Source organism: Podarcis pityusensis, assembly GCF_964106645.2.
Source record: "Podarcis pityusensis genome assembly, contig: HAP1_SCAFFOLD_556, whole genome shotgun sequence".
NCBI classification, from domain to species: Eukaryota; Metazoa; Chordata; class Lepidosauria; order Squamata; family Lacertidae; genus Podarcis; species Podarcis pityusensis.
In genome coordinates this window covers 1-23,170 of record NW_028293436.1, presented here as the reverse complement: position 1 = coordinate 23,170, position 23,170 = coordinate 1, and the positions used below count along the sequence as shown (strand labels likewise).

Sequence of the window (23,170 nt, the reverse complement as noted above, 5' to 3'; positions counted from 1 at the left end):
ATGACACCCATAATTAGCCAAGAAGGGGCTCATCCCTGTGGACACATTCTCGGCATTGTTGTAGGCAAATTCCGCCAGCGCCAACTTTTCTACCCAGTCATTCTCTCTGTCATTGACATAACACCTCAGGTATTGCTGGAGGACCCCGTTTGCTCTTTCCGCCTGCCCGTTGGTTTCAGGGTGCCGGGCAGTCGAAAAGTTGACCTCCACCTGCAGTAAGCTCATGAGCTTCCTCCAGAACCTGGAAGTAAATTGTTTTCCTCGGTCTGAGACCACCCTCAATGGCACCCCGTGCAACCTAAAAATGTGTTCTACAAATAACTTCGCTGTCTCTTCCGCCGTGACTGCATGCGAGCAGGCTACAAAGTGGCACATCTTTGTTAGTAGGTCTACCACCACCATGATGGCTGTTTTCCCCTTGGACTTCGGCAGATCAGTCATAAAATCTATCGACACTGCCTCCCAAGGTCGTTCTGGGGTTGGTAAGGGTTCTAATAGCCCCGCCGGTGCCCGCCTCTCCCCTTTGGCTCGCTGGCATTGCTCACACCCTCTTACATACTCCCGTACATCTTCCCTCACCTTAGGCCACCAAAATTCCCTGGTGACCAACCACATGGTTTTGTGTTGTCCAAAATGCCCCACCGTGGGGCTGTCGTGCAACTGCTTGAGTACCCTCCCCCTTAAGTCTCCTTCAGGGATATACAGTGCCCCTTTGTAATACAAAGCTCCATTTCTTTCCTCGAAACCCCCTGGTTCCTCTCCCTCACCCCTAAGACCTCTGAGCTTATTCTGGGCGTATTCATCATTCTCTGTTTCCTCTACCAGTTCTCTTTGTCCCACCAATGCCGCCCCACACACCCAGCGGTCCTCTGGAATGACATGTCTCTCTTCGGGTGCTCCCTCCCCCTCCAAATATTCAGGTTTGCGTGAGAGAGCGTCCGCCCTAATGTTCTCTGGGCCTGGCACGTAACAAATCTCAAAGTTAAATTTGGAGAACTCCTGGGCCCATCTCACTTGCCGTTGGTTGAGCACTCGTGCCGTCCTCCAATACTCTAGGTTCTTGTGGTCAGTGCACACTTGCACCTTATGTTGTGCGCCAATTAGCAGGTGCCTCCATCTCCGGAACGCCTCATGAATGGCTAGTAGTTCTCGGTCATACACCGTGTAGTTCCTCTCGGATTTGTTCAGCTTTCGCGAAAAAAAGGCACACGGTCTCCACTCTGACTCCTCCTTCCCTGGCTGCAGAAGCACCGCCCCAATCGCTCTGTCTGATGCGTCAGTTTCCACTCTCATCGGTTTTTGTAAATCCACATGCAGGAGTTGTTGTTCCGAGGCGAAGGCCCTTTTTAGTTCCTCAAATGCTCGCTCCGCCTCCTCAGTCCAAACGAACTTCTTCTTACTGCTGAGACAGTCCGTAATGGGCGCCGTCAGGTGGGCAAAGTTTCGGATGAACTTACGATAGAAGTTCCCAAATCCTAGGAACCTCTGCACATCCTTCCTTGTTTTGGGTGTTTTCCATTCCAGCACCGCCTGGACCTTGCCGGGATCCATGGCCAATCCCTTGTCTGACAGGCGATACCCCAGGAATTCCACCTCCTTGGTATGAAACTGACACTTCTCCAGTTTCACCCACAGCTGGTTGGCTTGCAGCCTGCTCAACACTTCTCTGACGTCTCTCACATGCTGCTCCTCATTCTCAGAATACACCAACACGTCGTCTAAGAAGGCCACACAATTCTTGTAAAGCAAAGGCCCCAGGACGTGGTTCATAAACGATTGAAAGCACGCGGAGCCTCCTTGTAGGCCGAAGGGCATAACTAAATATTCAAATGCCCCCAAAGGGGTGAACATGGTGGTTTTCCATTCATCCCCCTTCCTTATTCGTATCAGGTTGTACGCCCCCCTTAGGTCCAGTTTAGTAAAAATCTTTCCCTTCCTGACCCTTGTCAAAATGTCGTCAATCCTGGGCATAGGGAAAGCCACTGGTTCTGACACTGCATTTAAGGCCCTGAAGTCACACACAAGCCTCGGCTTGTTCGTGTTTTTTTTATCCACAAAAAACACTGGGCTGCCCCCCACCGCCCTGGACTCTCTGATGAACCCTCTCTTCAGGTTCTTGTCAATGAACTCTCTTAGCTCCTGCATCTCTCTGTCTGACATGGCGTACAGCTTGCCTACAGGGAGCTGTGCCCCAGGGAGTAAATTGATTTGACAGTCAAAGGGTCTATGCGGGGGTAGTTGGTCAGCTTCCCTTTCGCTGAAGACGTCGCGGAGATCTGCGTATTGTCGTGGTACCTTCACGTTCTCCGTTACTTCAGTCCCTGCTAGGGTGGCTTGGGCCCCTGCCAAACCCTTTCCCTCTTTGCAGTGTTCTAAGCAATGTGCTGAACCAAAAGAAACCACTCTCTGATGCCAGCCCACCAGCGGATCATGTAACGCTAGCCAGCTCATCCCCAATATAATGGGAGCTCCTCCCAAGGTGGCCACATTAAACGCTATCAGTTCGGTGTGCCTTGCCACCTTCATTATCATTGGGACGGTCTGCAAGCTGACTTCTCCTCCCAACAGCTCCCTGCCATCGATCGTGGTCACCTGCAGGGGGTTGCTTAAAGGGATCGTCTGTATCTGGTGTTCAGCTGCAAACTCTTTGCTCATGAAATTGCAGGAGCTGCCTGAGTCCAACAGCGCCTTTATCTTTAGAGGGTGTCTTTCCCCTTTTTGTCTGCATCCTGAGCCCTCCTCTCCTCAAGCCTCGCCGTCTGCAGCGCTAGCTGGACCTCCAACACCCGGTACCTTTCTTCCAGGCTTGGACCCGCTCCAGCTCCTGCTTCTCCGGTTCCGGCTGGGTTGCTCATGATGCCTTCTCCTGCACAAGCTGCTCACGAAGACTGTCGGAATGCTGTGATGGGACGATGAGCTGCTTGTGTGTAAAATCCTAGTCCCTCAGAGTTTGGTCAAGTTTGCAAACCTCTGTCTGTAACGGAGCCCCTTAAACATGGCTCCGTCAGTCGCTGGCAGATTCCGACAGTGGTTGCTTTCGGAATCGCTTCCAACATAAAAGCTCCTTAACGGAAACACGTCTTCTGGACTCTCTGCGTGACAGTTTCCGGCGAGGAGTGGGTGTCCCTACAGGAGGTCCTGAAACCTCCCCACTGTTTTCGCTGGAAGTGTCTCTGAGCCATCCCTCCAGCTCCCTTTCCCTCAGCTCAGCTCCTCTCCCCCTACTGGTTCCCTCTTCAGCTGCTGAGTCTCTCCCAACCTGTGTGAGCCCTTTCACTTCCCTTCCTTCCGATGGCAGTTCCCTGACACCCAGGGTGGGCAGAAGGTGCATATTCAATAAGGTTCAACAAGGTTTCTGACTCCCAGTTAATTTGCAATGGCAACAACAAAAAGGCACATACAAACACACTCCAAATCTGGCTGCTAGGTAATGGGAGGAAGGAACTGGGAGTGTGGTTTTTTGTGATAGGACTATGAATTCAGTTCTGGGAATAAAAACTGGGCTGAGCAAGTGCTCAGATATACCCTGGGTCCTTATTCTAAGGGGGTGTTGCCTGCCTCCACCATCCCAGCCACTATTTTGCACCTGACTCTGCTTAGAGGGCTTTGGGATTCTAGTGAAAGCAAAACAAAGTGGACCCTGCAGGACTGAAGTCTGCCTTCCCCTGAAGAAACATCTTGCATTCTGTAAATAAATGTGTCTTCCTTGTAGTTGCCAAGTAGAATTTCTCCTTCCCCAATTTGAAGATTGTTCAAAGCATTTGAAAGGGGAACTTGCACACCCCTCCACTGTGTTGAAATTTATTTTAAGACTTCCTTTTCAGACATTACAGTTCTTTCTACTTCTCCAATCCAAGCTTGGTTTGAGAGTGTGAAAAGTGAATACATTTCATTGGTTGTTCTCCAGTGGGTTGTGGATTCTATGTCCTGAACTGAAAGTTCCATTTTCATATTATCCAAGCATTTAGGTTGTGTGGAACTACATGTATGCCAGATCTTCATTTTTGTATCTGTTCATCATCATCTTTACTGCTGAGATTTGTCTTGGCAAAAACCAGTTTGAGAAGTCAATGAAAAACTTAGGCTGCAATCTTATACCCCTAATGTGAACTCAATGGGACTGACTTCTGAATAGGCATGCATAGGGTGGCACTTAGTGTTTCATATCCCGATAAGATGGTGTCTTCATGCTCAACATGATCCTAGGCAGTTTTTGTTGTAAAGTGACTACAGCTCCTGGAACTACATCAATTTAATACTGCTTTAATACTGAAATGATTATAATAAGTGTTGTTTGTGTTTTTTTCTGTGGGACTCAAGTGGGACTTATTCCCATGTGAGTGAACACAGGATCACCAAATAAGGCTACCCCACCTACCTGGGAGTAAACCCAATTAAATTAACCATGCTGTTACTCATCTCTTTCAATCATGCTATTATGAGCTCTAATATTTGGGAGTCAAGTCAGGACTGGTCCTGCCATTAGAAACAGTGAGACAACCACCCCAGCTGGCAGAAGTTGGAGGCAGCATTCTCTCACTGTTTCTCCTGAGCTTCTCAGCTATTTCCCTCTGTTGCCACATGACCACTCCTAGGTCCCCTAATCTGGCCTGCAGTCTCAGGTGTGGTGGATGCTATCCTGTCACAAGCAATTAAAATAAGATTCAAGAGCTTGTCCAGCCAGCTTTTGTACATGGAATGGGTAAGGGGCATATGTCAAGCTGCAAAATGTCTTGACTTGTCCCTGGTTCAGTTACAAATCCAAAGAGTGTTGCTCCAGGATAGCTATTTGTATTCAAGAATGAGACTAGCTTTCATGCTGTCACCAAGCACAGCTGACACTGCTGTTTACAACTGGGCAGAAACTAGGGGCACCTGCAAGAAAATGTTGGGGGGTCCAGGCAGCCAGCCATGCCTTTTTCCTCTCTGGGTTCCCCTCCTATCAATGTGGTGTCATTTGTGTGTGTGTGTGTGTGTGTGTGTACTTCTGCTAACTTTGGGGCTCCCCCAAGCCTGCTGGTCCAATTTCAGCTACATATGGAGCCGCACTCAGAGAATCTGTTCTCCATTAGCACAGGGTGTAGTCCTTGTTGTTGTTTAGCCGTTTAGTCGTGTCCAACTCTTCGTGACCCCATGGACCAGAGCACGCCAGGCACTCCTGTCTTCCACTGCCTCCCACAGTTTGGTCAAACTCATGCTGGTAGTTTCGAGAACACTGTCCAACCATCTCGTCCTCTGCCTTCCCCTTCTCCTTGTACCCTCAAACTTTCCCAACATCAGGGTCTTTCCCAGGGAGTCTTCTCTTCTCATGAGGTGGCCAAAGTATTGGAGCCTCAGCTTCAGGATCTGTCCTTCCAGTGAGCACTCAGGGCTGATTTCCTTAAGAATGGATAGGTTTGATCTTCTTGCAGTCCATGGGACTCTCAAGAGTCTCCTCCAACACCATAATTCAAAAGCATCAATTCTTCAGAGATCAGCCTTCTTTATGGTCCAGCTCTCACTTCCATACATCACTACTGGGAAAACCGTAGTCCTAGGAATCAAAATAGTCAAGTCAGGAAGAGAACTGACACTTACTAAATTGCTCTCAAAGAGTTTCCCAAATGTACTTTTCAGCCCTCCTTCAAAAGAAAAACATGCCACTTACAGAAAGCATTGGCAGATGTCAAAGCTTCCAAACAATACAGGAGCAAAACAAAGAAATGAACTACAGCAAACTTTGTGGGGGGGGGGACATATTCCAATATAATAGAATCACTTGTGATCTTACTACTATGCTGCCTAGATTACGTTTGTGGGAAGCACAAAGGTTACTGAAGCACGGTTGTTTGCCTCTGTTTTCAAAACCCTCTATCCCTTTCCTGAATCTTTCATTAATGGATGGGTTGGCTCAGAGGAAAATTTTAAAAATACAATATTTATTTTTGTATTTAAAAGGCTGGGGATGGGGAGCTAAAAAAAAAACACACACACTAGAGCATAGAAACACACTCATGGAATGAAATTTATTTATTTATAGATATTTCTTTTATATGTTTGTGTTTATTTCTTCCTAACCCAATGCAAGGAGTTGAAAGAAAATCTTGCTTTTCCCAGGGTGAAAGAATTGTAAAATACATCTATGAATTAAAAATGTATGTCAGGCTTGGGTAGATTCTGTTACTTGGTTATTCTGTTTAATTCTGGCAGAGTTTCCATAAAGTGTATCTATAAATGCCCAGCACCACAGTTACATAAGGAATGAGTAATACTCATTAAAGGCATGCACACAAGTCAGGGCAGTTCATATAATTTTCCTCCTGGATATGTTATATCATTATCATGTGATATTAACAGTATCCTAGACTTAACTGGAAATTGTGACTTAGGTGGTTAATAATACAGAATGACTCCTGAGTCCTGAATTCATACCCTCAAAATCTAATACAGTACTGTATACCATAAGCAGAATTTTTGTTCTTATTAGACAAAAGTTTTAGCAGCCTTGGTGGTACAAGAAAACATGAGTTAAATAAGGTTGGAAATGTTTTGTTTTGGTTTTATTGAATCACACAAAATCTTCAGATGCAGTGTTCCCACGGTGGAAGTCTTCCTTTTGGCACCATTTTCACCCATACCCCATCTCATCTAAGCATTTTAAAACCATAGGCTTTATCAATCAGTTTTGGTAACATCTGAGGACTTAGGAGATGCTGTGGTTGTATACATATGATCAGTGCTTTTTTCTTTAAAAATGTTTAGGGGTACTCTCATTTTCCTACTCATATTGAAATACTGCCCCTCAATGAGGGCAAACTTAATTTCACAAAATGTTTAGGAGTATGTGCACCCCTGCGTACCCCCATGGAAAAAAGCACTGCATATGATAATTCAGTGATGTTACATTTATCTATGAAATCAGCAGCTGGTGGACCAAAAATTAGACTAGTGAGCTGTGGTGGCATTTCAGAAAACATTACGGTGTCCAGAGGGTGTTCTGTACAATTTAGTATAATTTACAATTTGGTTTGATTTGTGTTGGGGGCAGAAGGACACCCACCTGTCATCATCCTCTGTCTGGCTCTGTTTAGCAGATTTGGAATGAAATGTTTCAACAACTTGAATAGCTTCTTCAGCTAATACATAAATCCGGCACTGCAAACGAGACTGTGTTGTTCTGGTTTTGCAGATGGGGAAACTGAGGCCGAAGGCATCCACGGGACCCAGAAAAAAAAACAACCTTAGGATCCAAAAGCAAAGCCCTGCCCCCATTGTAATCTGAAGCCTCCATCATTTCGAAGAATCGCCGGCGTCGAGTTTCGCCCGGCTGCTAAGTAACAGCCTCGTGATCCGCTTCTTGTGCGGGAAAGAGTTGGCTCCTCCCGAGGGTTAAACAGCGTCCCCGGAGCTGCCTCGTAAGGCGGAGTCGGAAGAGCTCCCGGGGCGGAGCGACGGAGCTCCGTGTTGGTATACAAAGAGCGGTTGCACGTTGTCGAGGGGAAGCCGCGCCCTGTTCTTCCGCCGCTCCCCCTTCTCTGACGTCGCCGCATTCCGCCCTCAAAAGCGGAGGCATCGCAAGACATTCCCAGACCTGAGCGCGACGTTCCGCGAGAGCTGATGCTGCGCCTGCTGCTCGGCGGCTCACAATAGAGGAAAACACAAAAAACCAACCACCTCGCTAAGCGTCCAAGCCGCATACCTCACTCTCCGCCTCCAGAATTTTCGTCGTGATTCTTCTTGCTTTATTTAATAAAAGAACCATAAATTATTATTTTATACCGGCTTTTTTTTTACGAAACAATTTAAAACAAAACCTATTGCTGATATTTTAATTTTGTGTATATATATATATATACATATATACATATATATATACATATATATATATATTTCTTACTGGGCCTTTTAATTGTTAATATCTGAGGGTTTTTGTCGTCGTTTTTTGCTTCCGTTGAAGAAGCGAATTAAATCGCGGAGATCTCAGAATTTTTTTTTGAATTTTAATTTTTGTGGGGTGGAAAGGAGATCCGGAATATCCAAGGCTTCACTGATCGAGGTAAAAAAAATCTTCTTGGGCTTTTTCAGGGGGGTGGGAAATCTGTGATCAGGGGGTGGGGGCTGGTTTGCTGCTGTGGTAGCGAAGGCATGGCAACAGCACAAAACCCCCCAAATCGTTCCTTTACGTAAGATTGGGTGTTAAAAAAAAGACATACCCCAGCCAGCGTTACTGCATCTTTGGAGAGCTTGGGCTGGGGAAGACCTACTAGAAAACAGGCGCTGCTGGTGCAGTCTTGTGACTGATTTGCATTTTTCCCATTTTAAAAATGCAGGGACCCCTCTTTATTATTATTATTATTATTATTATTATTATTATGAGAAAGGGTGGAAGGGAATGGCCAAGGAAAGGATAACCAGCAAGGCAGGGTGGTTAATGTACTGAAAGGGAATGTGACAATCGCTCGACGGGGTTGCATCATTTTCCGTTCCGATGGGGTGGAGTTGGCTGGCCGCCCAAACCTGTACAGAGGTTTGTGTGTGTCCGTGTGTCATTTCTGGTTTGACACAAGTCGATTTTCGTGAACCTTCAACTAGCCTTTGCAACTTCGGGTTTTTCCTGGTTTAGTCTACCCTTTAAGAAGTCAACCCTTATTATTAAAATGACTACCTTTAAATGTCTTGCGGGGGGTGGGGGGTGAGTGGAGAGCAAGTGATGTATAGGTCGAAATGGATTGTTGGGCAGATATGTGTTGTTGTGTTGTGTTGCGTTGTGTTGTGTTGTGTTGCCTTTCACACGCAGATCTTCCCCACTGGCGGGGGCTGCCGTGTCGAAGCTGGAGATTATCTTTGTTCTACTCTCTTGTACTTTTCCTTCCCTTGCCATCTCCCTCCTCCCTCCCATCTCTGCTGGTACTTTTCCACTCGCCTGGCTGCCTATGAATCAGCCGCGGTGAGCAGAAGCGGCGGCGGCTGCTGCTCACGTGACCCAATTCGGGAGGACTACTGCAGTATTGACGTTTCCCTTTTTTTTTTTTTTTTACCTTCACAGACAAGGCAAGTCCAGCAGCCAAGGACAAAAGATCAAGAGGAGCCCAGGCTTGCTGCCACTATCCCAAATAGTTGATTTGCCTGCTTTTAATCCGGTACCCCCAAAAAAGGCATCCTGGATCCCATCATGACCAAAGCTGAAATGGGCAAGCTCAACACTACTCCTGATGAGGACAGCAGCAGCTACAGTTCCAACAGCAATGACTTCAACTACCCCTACCCAACCAAACCAGCTGCTATGAAGAGGTCAGAGATGTTTCTGTGCATTGCTTTAATAATAATAATAATAATAAATCATACACAGTCCAGTTCCTCTTCAAATCAATGACAAATCTCTGATTGATTTTGACGGAAGTGGATTTCAACCTTCATCCCCAAATTTAAAAAAAAATGTCGTAAGAATGGCCAGTATCTGTTTGTACGTACAGCAGCAAAAAACTGAACCTTTCCCAGACCAAATCTTATTTTAAAATAAGCCCATTTGAAATCGGTGGATTACACAATAAAAAAAAAAAACCACCCCAATGTTGTTTTATGTTGCTTTTTTTAAAAAAAGTGATAATACTGAAGTTGCTTTCTTTTCCTTCTTTTCCCCCTCTCACAGCCATTATGTAGACATGGATCCAGAAAACCAAAACTTTTTACTTGAATCCAATCCTGGGAAGAAGAAATATGAAACTGAATATGTAAGCATGCATCACTTATCTTTTTAGCATTGAGTACATAAGTGAAGACTAGGCTTCCCCCCCCCCCTGCAAATTAAAACCATTTGCAAATAATTGTTTCTGAACAAATTATTAACCACCTCCACCACACTTTTCTCTTATTCACAGCGTCCAGGTACTACTTCCTTTGGAATGTCAGTATTTAATCTGAGCAATGCTATTGTGGGCAGTGGCATCCTTGGGCTTTCTTATGCCATGGCAAACACTGGAATTGCTCTCTTTGTGTAAGTATTTGAATGCAGCAGAATTGCAGCATTATATTGTTGATGTTTGTGCATGCTAATATTTTCCATTTGCCATTTTAAAATGTAACTATGCCTAAAATGTAACCATGGAAAGGAAACTCGGGCTCAGTTGCCAAGTGAATGAACACACATTAGAACTCCCAGACTATCTGAACATAAACCAGTTTAATCCCACTGAGACCAGGAATGGATCCTAAGCATCTACCCATTTGGAAACAAGCTCTGTGGAGCTTGTTTCTCAGTGAACCATGCTGGAGATCAGGCTAAAATTAAGCATCCTTGAGAGCCTCAGTTGATGATTTCAGCCGAGAAGTTAAGCACATGTTTAAATCTCTCCTGTTAAAATAAATGGACTCGAAACAGTTTGTTGGGTTTTTTGCTGGATTTCACCTGTCCTACCCTGCCTTAGCATCTTTCAAAAATAGTTGTAAGGGGAAAGAAATATTTTTATTCATTCTAAGGAAGAAATTACATTACATGTGCATTTTCCAGTGCATTAAGGACTAAGTGTTTTCCAGTGCTTTTAAGTATTCCAGTTTCGGTTATTACCCATTACTGCCATTCATAAATGCATGCTTTCTCCAGTTTAAATGTCACTGCATGCTTCTCCAGCTCATGTGAAACCTCACTTATCCATCCTGATTCCTGGCCCATAGCTAGACTTGCATATATAATATCACAAGACATTTTTGTTCCTAGCAGCACAAAGTGCTTGTCAATTTCATCTCTACACTCTCTTGTCAATTTCCCCCCTTAAATTACTGTTTGCCTCAGCCTTGGGATACACACTAATATACCTTTCAGGTTAAAAATTGTATATATTCATAGTCCTTGATAATTAAGAAATTGGAGAATAATTTTCTAGGCAAATAGGTTTGTAACTACGTGCTCGCTGGCATGGAAAACAAGGAGATCGCTTGCCTGTATTTAATACATGCATATTGTGTACAGTATATGTTTCCTGTAGAGGGCAGTGTATATTGAGAACATGTATCCTTGGAAAAGCAAAGCCAGTGAGAGATGGTCATAGTAGCATCTATTACAGTGGAACTCTTAGAGCAGGCATAGGCAAGCTCCGACCCTCCAGATGTTTGGGACTACAATTCCCATGATCCCTAGCTAACAGGACCAGTGGTCAGGGATCATGGGAATTGTAGTCCCAAACATCTGGAGGGCCAGAGTTTGCCTATGTCTGTCTTAGTGGGGCAAAAATACGGAGATCTAATTTTCTGATTTTTACACTATGAAGCCTTAATAGGAACCAAAGAAATTGCTCCATCCCAGGAGGAATGGTTTAAAATAATATTTATAAAGTTATGTCCCAGTGTGTACAACTATGTGTAAAAAATGATAGGCGCAGGGCTAAATATACACTTCAGACAGAATACTTCTAGGTGAAACATCTTGGGGATTTTTGTGATGGATTCATCCATCATTAGAAATTAATTTAAGAATCCTATGCAAGTACATTTAAAGTTGCATTTCTGTCTCACACAGGCACTCCCAACAGTGAGAGAGGTTCAAAAGCACTTTAAGGCCACCTTCCTATGCACACTTGTGTGTGTGTAAAGTCCCATTGGACTTGATAGAATTGCACTATAGGGCATACTTATGTTAAAGCTAGTGGCAGAGAACTTTGTAACGTGAAATCAGTAAATGTGCCTTATGTTGTATGTTTTTTTAAGTGGATGCAATGTTATCTTTAAACTCCTTTTTATGTGGCTCAACTTATTTACTTCTAAGCAGAACTTTAAGCATATTCAGAGTCTTTCAACTTACGTTTCTGTCTTCTCTGGTCCTTCAAAATGACTCTCTGACAGTCATTTAGAGATGACCCAAAATGCAGTATGCTGGTAATGTTGCTGTTGCCACCAAAACCAGCTTTAGTGGAAGCACATTTTGGTCTATGGCAGTTGATTCATTTTATATATCTCCCCGTATTGAACTCAAATGGGCTTTGCATTACATTTTGCCTTGCAGTGTGTACCACTGGCATGCATTATGCTGATGGCATTGTAACCAACACAAAGCTGTCCTTTCGGTATGTGTGCATACTGAATCCAGTGTGTTGTTTTATCAGACAAAGTTTTAAGTTTTATTTATTTTCCATGGAAAACTTAATTTCTCCGAAATGTACTTTAAGGCGGAGTCCTAAGTGCAGAGTAGGTTTCATGGGTGCTGGACTTGCTTCCGAATAAGCATGTTAAGTCTTGTGCTGCTAGTTTTATGCACATCTACATGTGAGCAACTCCACTTAAACACAGGGGAACTTCTGAGTAAATCTGCCTTTGATTGGGCTATTAGTTTAAAGTCTTAAATAGCTCAGTTTTGGTTTGGAACAATTTAATTATCAGTGGCATCTTAAAAGGAAGAACAAGTTCCCACTAATATGCCTTTTTGCTATAGAGCAGTTGCTTTGTAGATTTCACGTTGGATGAAGAACAGATCTATATTTTTGCATAGATTTTGTGTATATGTTTAATGGTATTCAAGTATACAATCCCAGAAGCAAGCATATTAGCTTCCACTTGAATTTTCAAACATCTCCTATATAGTTTACCTTGATTTTTATCTAGATAGCTGTATTTTTGTTGATTATAATGATGAAGTTCTTATTGGTAGAATTTTTTTGTCTTCTGTAAAGACTCTGCAACAATGGGCATTCACGTTAACATAGCCATGAAGCCAAGTCTAATTGGGGGCAATCTGTAATCAGTTTGTCTATTTAGTTCAGCGGAGTGCGACTCCTTAGATCACTGGGATTTAAGCATGTGCTGGATTGCATCCATTTTATGAAAGGAAGTTCAATTCAAATAACTGAACTATGTGCATTGCTTGTATCTATGATCAGATTGGGCATTCCCATAAATCAACATGAGTATTGGATTGAGATGCTGGCATTTTATCATTATGGCTCCACTGCAGGAGATGCCAGTGTTTAATATTCTGATTAAAAAACCCAAAACTATAACCATTTTTGATTGTCTAAACTTAAGAGTCATGATCTCCATTTATTTTTGTAAGTACTAAAATGAACAGAAAAGAAAGGGAAGTAACATTTTGCTTCCCCTTTCAATATCTCAGATGCGGAGAACTGTTTGCATAGAAAGGGCTTGTGGTTAGCCCAGCGTGAGTCTGAACTAGCTTAAAGGCAGGTAATCCACCTTTAGAGACATGTCAATGGGATCATATGTAATCCTTGTTGGGATGGTTTCTTATAACCTCCACAATAAAGAGCACCGCTGTTCTTATTACATTTATTTTTAGAATTATTTCAATATTTTCTTCAGGAATTATACGACCGCCTTTAAAACCAGTTATCATTTTATCACTTGTAAATGAAACTGGTCTCAATTAAAAAGTCAAGTGTGTACTTACATCTTCCCGGCTGAAATCACTGGGAAGTGCATCACTTTGGCAGAACTGAGCCTGATTTTGTTACCTTTTCTTGTTGCAGTTTAGATGCTTATTTCAGCCAAAGTAAAAGTTGTTTGTTTATGTGTGTTTTTTTAAAGAATTCTTCTGTTCTTCGTGTCAATATTTTCTTTATACTCCGTTCATCTCCTCTTGAAGACTGCCAATGAAGGAGGTATGTTAACGTCTACTTGTGACTAAGAAATTCACCTCCCTACACTTTATACATTAAAAACATGTAACTGTAAATTACACTCTAGCAACTGCTCTGTTTCTTGTTGCTGTAGGGTCTCTGCTATATGAACAACTGGGAATGAAGGCCTTTGGCATGGCTGGGAAACTGGCAGCATCTGGATCTATTACCATGCAGAACATTGGAGGTGAGGTTTTTCAGATAAACGTCCCTTTTTACACTTTATAACAGTTTTCTTCTTTGTTCTGATGAGATGAGCTTGTCACACAACATGTTTCCATTAGCAACCTAAAAGCGACACCAAGAAACATGTTTCTGTGGCTCTTATGTGCCATGCTCTCTATATGCATTGATGTACAATATCATTCACCTGCAGCTATGTCCAGCTACCTCTACATTGTGAAATATGAGTTACCAATCGTCATCAAGGCATTTTTGAACGTCAAAGAGAGCACAGGGTAAGTCTTCGAACTGCTCGGCAGAGAAACTGTTAGCAGGAACAGAAATAGGCATTGTAGAAATTTTATCTGATGTCTTCCGTTGAAACGTGTAAGAAGAGATCATGGTTGAGCTCCAGTTATACTGACCTACTTATTGAGTGGTCTGTTTGACATATGATACGGCCTATAGGAAAGGGGTTAGAAAAAAGCCTTGTTGTTTGACAAAATAGCAGGACATGTAAACAGGATCAGTGTTCACTGAATGGCCAGTCCAATTACTTCTTTGTTCTGAAAATGTAATCAAGCTGTAATTCCAACATGTTCTTAGGAGCCAGCATGTGTATGGTAGTTTTTTAACACTGCCTTCATACAAAATACTGCAGTGATGTTACTCTTGAATCAGAAGTAAATATTTGGGCTCAAGCATTCAGGGGCATGAGTTGTGTTTCTACAGGAATTCTAATACCATGATTAGAGTATGAGATTCCCCCATATTTTAGTGGAGACAATGCTTGCGACCCATTGAAAGTTTGCAATACCTAAACCTCATTGTATTCCTTAAGACTGCTAAGCCACATCCAACTCAATGGTGCTTAGATTCATGTAGCTTTCTCTGAACTATGCTCATTGTATTTTTGAATAGCTATAAAGATAATAATTATTAATTTCTTTGGAAATAACCCTTTCCCATGTGGTTTCTCTGCCCACATAAAGAGGGCTTTCCACTGGGCATAGCAGTGCTCTTCCTTGGCATGTTTTGAATACCCATGTGCATGCAAGTACAACTTCATCCCATTAAAGTGTGTGTAAGGCCTCCTATATTCGCCCCCCCCCCCCGAGTCCTGTGCCATACCACTTAGGAAGTAAACTCCCATTGGACTCAGACTTGCTTCTGAGTAAGCATATTTTGGTTTAGGCTGCCAGGCCTTCTGAAGGTGTTAACTGGAGCTCAGTCTCACTGATATCTGTGGTACTTAATCCAATGTAGTTGCTGTGACCCAGCATAGCACAATCACTTGTGCACGAGAGGGTCTTTCCTATTGACAGCTGTAGAAAAGTACTCCCAAAAGACAGAAACGTAGCCATTAATGGGAACTCATTTGCATTAGGTACTCTGAACCAGTATTGCTGTCCTGTGTTTCTCTATTGCACTGTGATAACAATATAATATTTTTAAATTATAGATGTGATGACCACACAGTTTTTCAACAAAGATGTATTTCTTTTCTTACAGAGAATGGTACCTCAACGGTGATTATTTGGTTATATTGGTATCCTTGTGGCTCATTCTTCCTTTGTCACTGTTGAAAAATTTAGGTAAGTAGGCACAAGAGATACAGATGAAACTAGGGTGAACAAATTGGGAAATAATGGCAATCCTCTTTGTGATTAACATGGTACCTGTAATATGGAAGCCACTTCTACATTCTGCTCGGTTTTACTGTGCATGGAGAGCTAAGTTGTCACAGCAGTTTCCTAAGCCCTCCTAGTTGATGAAATACAGATATATGCCAATATGAAGGCAATATACTTGAGCATCAATTTTATATCCATTTGCCTGGTTGTAAGTTTTATTAAAGTTGGGGGGGGCTAAGAAAGTATGAAAGAGCAGGATGACACCACCACATTAAATCTAATAGTGTTCTTATTGGATGTGTTGATTTGGGATAATAGAATGGATAGGAAATCCCAGATAATGGCTAAAACAAAGGTGTGCGCTTTCTAATTGTTCAGTGATATTGAATCAATATATTAACAATATCAATTCCTGTAAATCTGTTCTCTTGGAAACTCACTTTTGAGTTGTGCAGACCATGCTACTGAATGTGCCATCTCCCAAATGTGTTACAAGGACTAACTTAAAGCATTTTTGTGTTACAGGTTATCTGGGTTACACCAGTGGATTTTCCTTGTTGTGCATGGTCTTCTTCCTTATTGTCGTAAGTGCAACATTTTCTATGCATACATTTAAGTGCTTAGGATATTTAATTCAAGTGAGATTGCTAGTGACTTCTGATTATGTCCAGTCATTATTTTATAGAACAAATGTATCCCGTGAAAGTAACAGGCAGTACTCTTTGTCATTCTTTGTTAGGTCATTTGCAAGAAATTTCAAATTCCATGTGGACTGGAAAGTGACTTGATTAATGCAACTCTGAATACCACCCTAGAACATCTGTCAACCACTGCACCTTTTCATGTATCAGAAGTAAATATAACCAGTGATGACCAATGCACACCAAAATATTTCATCTTCAACTCACAGGTAAATATTAATATAAGAGGGGGTGGGAGAAAATAATTGGCTATACTAATTAGAAATTTAATTGTGACTATTTTAAAGCCTCATTGACTGCTGAAAAATCCTTTTTCTCTTACAAGAGCACTGTGTACTTGTAGCAAGGTTCAGTGCTTCTTGAAATGTCCTTATGTTAAACAGGATATGACCGTAAGCTGGAGAACATTTTTGTCTTGGGCACAAGGCTGCCAATAACTTAAGTACACTGCTGGCTTTTAACAACCTGAACAATCCGATCCCTATTTAGCAAATGCCTGTGTTTTGAATTTTTGTCGTGCAAAACAGCTATCTGGCCTATTGCCTATAAAGATGCATTGTGGGTTCTGAAGCTGTTGAAAGGCCCCCACTCCACTCAATGGAGCTTACTTTCAGGAAACTGTGCATAGGCTTGTAAGATGCATGACTGGTCCTGCTCCAGTCCAAGAACAATTTGTTTGGGGCTTTACCCCGGCTATTGTGAAGGCAGGCAGAGGCCAATTGGTAGGGGTGCCCACCCAGTCGTAGCGCTCTCTAGCAGTCTGGACTGGAGGTTAGGATTACAGCCTTTCTGTGCAATCTTGCGCATGTTGATTTAGGTGTAAATCCCACTTTTTAAAAAATGAAGCTAGCTCCCTCATAAATCCTTCCCCAGTCTGATGCATCCCTCTACTGTGGACTATAACTTCCATAAGATCTAGCTAGTATAGGCAACTGCCAGGGGTGGGAATTTTAACCCAAAATACCTGGAGTGTGCTTACTAGCACTGCAGCCTTAGCTAATGAAGAAATATACTTACAAGTTAATATTACAGAAATATTCATAAGTGCATTTTTTTTTTTTTTTTTGTGCTTTTCAGACTGTCTACGCTGTACCAATCTTAACATTTTCCTTTGTCTGCCATCCGGCTGTTCTTCCTATTTATGAAGAACTGAAAGGGTAAGTAAGACTTGCACATGTTACACTTCAGCTATTTTATAGAAACAGGAATGGTGGAAGCACATAATTTCAGAATTGATAATACATTTTGTTCCTTTGAACAGGCGAAGCCGCAGAAGAATGATGAAAGTCTCCAATGTTTCATTTTTTGCCATGTTCCTCATGTATCTTCTGGCTGCTGTCTTCGGCTACCTGACATTTTATGGTGAGCAACTTCTCTTCTATTTCTGTTTCCTTTTTTTTGTACCTAAACGTTCTGCACACGTTTTGGCCAGACACAAACCAACCAAAATAAACCACCCTTAACGTTAATTTTGGTGGGAGAGGTCTAGTAATGTCCGACTGAAACCAGTGGGGCTTTAAAAGTGTTGAAAGTGCATGCGTGCTCTTTGCATCTTACGACTATGAATTTAATCTCAGATGAGATCCATGATGAACTTGTTCTCTAAATTCCAGTTAACTTATTTGAATATCATTTCTGAGTAATTTATTCAAAGGAGTGCAGACTCGCAATTTGAAATGCACTGCTAATAAGAAGCAAGTCTCATTAGATTCAGGAGGGCTTGCTTCTAAGTAGAGATGCTTAGGATCATGTTGCAAGGGGAGTGAATGGTCTTCGAAATGTGAGTGATGGCAAAACATAGCTCTCTGGTTTTATATGAGAACCAATACATGTAAATCAGTAGAACAAGTAGGGTTTAGAAGCATAATTGGAAAACTCCATTTGAGAATCAATTTGATATGTATTTAAACAGAGCACAGGGATTTTCCTGTTATATATATATATTGCCATCTACAGTAATTAACATTCTATTAAAACACAATTTTCTTTGCAGGAAATGTTGAGCCAGAGTTGCTTCATACTTACGCTGAAGTCCTGGGAGCTGATGTTCTTCTCCTTATTGTTCGTCTGGCAGTCCTGATGGCAGTGACACTTACTGTGCCAGTTGTGATTTTCCCAGTAAGTGACTTAAGGTTTTTTCCCCCAGCTTCAACAGTAATTTGGAAATCAAGCTGATTTAGAACTTGTCTGCTAATTTCCAGTTGTGATTAAAAAAATTAATAAATAAATCAAACATCATTTTCTGCTATTTCACCTTTCTGCATCAGTTTTTGTTCAGTGTGAAAGGCAAAGAGATCTATTCCCACGGCTGTTAAATTGAAGCATTTTAGCTTTAAGCTGGTAGACTTTGAAAGAGAAGCAGCCTAAAAGTAGGAATCACAAGGAAAATTAACATTGGGAAGTTCACAGAAGGAAAGCTTCCTGCTCCATCTTTCCCTATGCAACCATCTGTGTGACCCCCACCCCACCCCCCCAACCAATCTTCTGCCAAAGCCTCTCCGAAGAATTGGAAGGCCCTCTTGAACAAGTTGAGATGGAAAGAGGAGGAAATTGTGAACTTTCCTTCTGCAAATTTTCTTAATTCAAACTTACCTTAGGATCCAACCTGAAACCTTTGGCTATCTATAGGTAAAGGTAAAGCGACCCGTGACCATTAGGTCCAGTCATGACCGACTGGGGTTGCGGCACTCATCTCGCTTTATTGGCCGAAGGAGCCGGTGTACAGCTTCTGGGTCATGTGGCCAGCATGACTAAGCCGCTCCTGGTGAACCAGAGCAGCACACGGAAACGCCGTTTACCTTCCCACTAGAGCGGTACCTATTTATCTGCTTGCACTTTGACGTGCTTTCAAACTGCTAGGTTGGCAGGAGCAGGGACCGAACAACGGGACCTCACCCCGTCGTGGGGATTTGAACCGCCGACCTTCTGATCAGCAAGTTCTAGGCTCTGTGGTTTAACCCACGGCGCCACCCGCGTCCCGTTGGCTATCTATAAGGGCTAGGAAAAATTCAAAATGGATTTTCCCCACAGGCTATCCCTCTCACTCATTGTTACAATGTTGTAAACATTTCCAAAAGTTTGAAAAATGTACTTTGAATGTGATTTTAAGGTGTTGTTTTTTTAAAAAAATGATTTTAATAAACTTTCATTTATTTTACAGATCCGCAGCTCTATCACACAGTTGTTGTGTTCAGGGAAAGAATTTAGTTGGTGGCGCCATACTGCAATTACAATGGCTCTTTTGGTATTCACCAACATTCTCGTGATCTTTGTTCCCACAATTCGAGATATATTTGGATTCATTGGTAAGGATTCTGTTGTTCTCGGTTCTTCTTGCTGTCATTTTCTAAAGCTTTTTTTAAAATAATAATAATCAGAATACTGTAATAGAAATGTTGACCATTTGTATTCACACAGGTGCCTCCGCTGCTGCCATGCTGATCTTTATACTACCATCTGCTTTCTACATTAAGCTAGTGAAGAAAGAACCAATGAAATCTGTTCAGAAGATTGGGGTGAGTAAAGAGAAGTGCCCATTATTATCATACTTGTCTAGCTCGATCAGTAGAATCGAAAAACGGCAAGAGCTATTTGGCTGCATGAGCAGAGTGACTATCAAGCATGCTAGTCATGAAAGAACAATATTGAAACATTTATGCATTTATGGAGAATTAGGTTGCTGGAAATGTACAGCTAATATAAGACGACTAAGGGAGTTCTTGAGTTCTTAACTAGCAGCAGACATTTTATCACGGATTCAAAGGGAATAACCATCAGTGTGTAAAGGAACTGTACAATAAGCCCGAGTTCCTTGATAGGTTTTCACAGCTACATCTCCCACAACAGAGAAGGCAAGATGTGTTTAAAGTTTTGTTGTCTTGGTTTTGGGAAATGCAGCACTGGAGAGAAGACTGTGAGCCCCAGCTGTGTATACAAGTTCCCTTATGTGTGCATAATTGGCCCTTTTCTTTAGCAAGTTCTATTCGTTTCTGGCAAAATCCTTCAATTTTTTTTATATAATGTCTTTGTAGGCTCTTCTTTTCCTGATCAGTGGCATATTTGTGATGACTGGAAGTATGACCTTGATCATTCTGGATTGGACCAGCAATGCTGCTTCTAATGGCCATTAGCTATCTGCTTTGGACTCCAGTGCTTACAGAACCATCTACTGGAAAAAAACAACAGAACTTCTTACCCACGTTTGCAATTCTGCTTCCTTTCGAAATGCAGATTCTTTGATGCTGGTTCTTCTGAATGGAGAATAGGTGAACTTTTTTAAAAAAAAGATACTATTCTGCACTATGGGAATCAATACTAACATCAAACCACCTGAATCTTTGGCTGAGGGAAGTGACTATTTATTCCATTCCAGAGAATGGACAGCTCTCTCTGTAAAATTTTATCAAGCCATGTTTGGCTTTTGTCATTGTTACTTGGATATTTTATTGTTTTACTTGAATGTGCCTAATGGAAACAATTGATGTGAGAAATAAGTTAGTTTACATCAGGAGGGTAAGCTAACCATTGAAAGTGAATGAGAAAAACACTATTATTTTTGTACCAAAAATTTTATGGACCTCAAAAGCACTATTTTGACTTTAAGAAAATGTTTTGTAAGTTGATGATCCAAATAAGGGTAAAAAGAAATCCGTAAAACTGTTTAAGCAGAGTTCTAAATTCAACATGTTTTGCCTGCCTATAGAGGCATATCCTTAAAAGTATATTTTTGGCCATATGAAATTATTTTTGAAACCTATTATGTGAAAGGTTGATTAATTTGAAAGACTCAAAACTGTTTAATGATTTCTACACATAACTTAGTTATTCTAACCTAAAACCAAACAAAAATATGTTAAGACAACCCCATGGCAATATTTCTAATCCAACCAACATAAACCACCACACTCTTTCAAGTAGCTATTTACTCAAATTGTCATGTTTTAAAAAAGATTTCATACCATTAGAATGGATGATGTATTAAAACAATTTATATGTAGCAAATGTAGCATCCAATCCAATTAGTGCTACAACCAAACAAGACCCTTGAAATTAATGAGGGATGCATAGGAGCAGTATTTGGCAAATTACTGAAAGTACAATCCTAAGCATTTTTCTTCTTGAGGTACTCAATAGTGCAGTTATATTAAACAAGTGGGCTATTATTATTATTATTCAGTTGCAGGTACCAACCAAATCATGTTGGGTCATTTGCCATTAATGTGGAGTTCACATGATCCAGCGACAATTTTACACATTTTAGCTTTCGTTTTTGTTTTTTTGAAACAAGTAAAAATGAGGTCCTACTATCGTTTACTAGCAGTATAACAGTATTCACACACTGTATGATGTTTTTCAATAACCAGTTTTCATCCATTGTTGGATTTTAAATTATTTTATGTTTTTGTTCCTCTCTGACAATGTGATATTCCTAATTGCATATAGTACGCCAGGATTTGGTGTATATGGCAAAAGCTCTCTTCATAAGGCAACTGGGATTCCTAATGCAACGGATATTGTACAGCAGTCTTTTAAAATTACTATTATTATTATTAAGACTTGATGGGACTACACTGTCATCTCATATTTTTCTGATATAGGCATGTGCTGTTTGAGCCTTAAGTAGTTTGCTTTGAAAAGGAGGTGGTAATTCTGTGGTCACTGAGTGCTTGATCCTTCCCTGTTTGCAAAGAGATCACCATAGAGCATTAAAGAGCCCTTCCTCTGTGTGCATTTGGCATACTGGGACATTACAGGAAATGGAAATTCTTCCATGTACTTACCATATCCCGTCCAGCCCCTCTAAACTGGGTCAGGGTATACAAGAAGAACATGGTACGCATATACAGACCAGTGGGGCCAGGGCTTCACACCCAGTGCAACCGAACCAGTCGTGCCCCCCTAAATTCAACTCTGTACAGACTTTCCGTTCCCCATCTTGCCCTACAAGTATATCGCTGGGCAGCACTTTTGCTGAGTGGGGAGAATAACTCTGCTCTTATTAACACTCCATGGTGATAAATCTGTGTGTCGGTACTACACACCTGCATAGGTAAGGATCATACACTGCTCAGTTACTATGCATGTTCCCAGGCTGAAGAGATGATATACTTTCATTAGAGCACATTCAGCACCACTTAACAGACACAGATGCTGCTCTAAAGGACGGTCTGAAAGAATAAAGACAGGCAGAGTTTTAACAGCGAAGTCCTTAGTAGACGGCTTTCCGCTATGTTCATTTGGCATAATAGTTTAGAAATCTAATTTAGCTGATTTCAAGCAGTAGTTGAGTTATAAGGGTCAAATCGTGGCATGCAATTAGCTAAACAACACTGGCTTTTTTCCTTTTTCTTTGGAAAAAAAAAGGTTTTTTTAATAGTTGGCAGATTACTACCACTCTGTCCCAGGTTTTTACAATCTGCCAATGCATACCTTTTTGTTTTGTATTTCTGCATGGCAACTGCCATCCCCTAAGGCTGCAATCTTGATTCCATGGAGGTCACTATCAAGAGAAACCTGCCTTACTGAAAAGTGTCTACTTTTTTTCCCTTTACAAGTTACAAATGGCTTGACATTTTGAACTCAAGCCATTGTCCTGGGCAGGGCAATACGAACTGTACTTGAATAACAGTCCCGATAATCTCTTTTGTTAGAGAAACCATGTAACCAACAGCCACAGCCATATGTGAAACTTTGCTTTGGTCTGTACATAAAACACCCAAACAGAGACCATCTTTGAGTTTTCAAAAATCAATCATTTTCAAAGCAATGGCTTGGTATAATGTCAGATGCTATTTTTATTGGTTTATATCTCAGAACCACCACTGGCTTCGGTGTAATCCATTATACATCTGTGCATGGTATAATGAAAATGACATCTCTCTTTCCCTGCAAATTAGTCTAGTGGTACTTGGCTTTCATATTTTGCATACTTCTGAAAGCTGATAAGATGAGCCTCTGTTAAAATGGCAGCTCTTCCAATTTAACCATTCATGTGGTTCTTGTAAAAAATACTAGGATTCCCAAGTACCGTCAAGATATCAGAATGGTACAGGGAACAAATGACCATTTTTTT

General features: G+C 41.6%; 1 protein-coding gene and 1 long non-coding RNA gene across 2 annotated transcripts; one reads left to right on the top strand and one right to left on the bottom strand.

The window, feature by feature from the left end:
- Window positions 1-3,314: 3,314 nt before the first annotated feature.
- LOC308468970 lies at window positions 3,315-9,120 on the bottom strand. The gene is made up of 3 exons (XR_013981957.1): window positions 9,024-9,120; window positions 7,040-8,046; window positions 3,315-5,533 (listed from the first exon to the last, which is right to left on the bottom strand). It is a non-coding gene; the product is annotated as an uncharacterized lncRNA (long non-coding RNA).
- Window positions 9,121-9,135: 15 nt separating this feature from the next.
- Window positions 9,136-22,302, top strand: LOC308468969 (sodium-coupled neutral amino acid symporter 2-like). Its single transcript, XM_081024302.1, has 15 exons — window positions 9,136-9,270; window positions 9,629-9,710; window positions 9,858-9,973; window positions 13,510-13,583; window positions 13,696-13,788; window positions 13,978-14,059; window positions 15,276-15,358; window positions 15,923-15,981; window positions 16,137-16,307; window positions 17,176-17,255; window positions 17,360-17,460; window positions 18,092-18,216; window positions 19,259-19,403; window positions 19,516-19,613; window positions 20,130-22,302. The coding sequence occupies exons 1-15, from the start codon at window positions 9,152-9,154 to the stop codon at window positions 20,226-20,228; spliced, it is 1,527 nt and encodes a 508-aa protein (XP_080880428.1). The 5' UTR covers window positions 9,136-9,151; the 3' UTR covers window positions 20,229-22,302.
- Window positions 22,303-23,170: the final 868 nt, after the last annotated feature.

Coding starts and splice junctions, on each gene's coding strand:
- LOC308468969 (XM_081024302.1), top strand. CDS start 9,152: ATGACCAAAGCTGAAATGGGCAAGCTCAACACTACTCCTGATGAGGAC. Junction 14,060..15,275: donor AACGTCAAAGAGAGCACAGG/GTAAGTCTTCGA, acceptor CTTTTCTTACAG/AGAATGGTACCTCAACGGTG. Junction 15,359..15,922: donor GTCACTGTTGAAAAATTTAG/GTAAGTAGGCAC, acceptor TTTGTGTTACAG/GTTATCTGGGTTACACCAGT.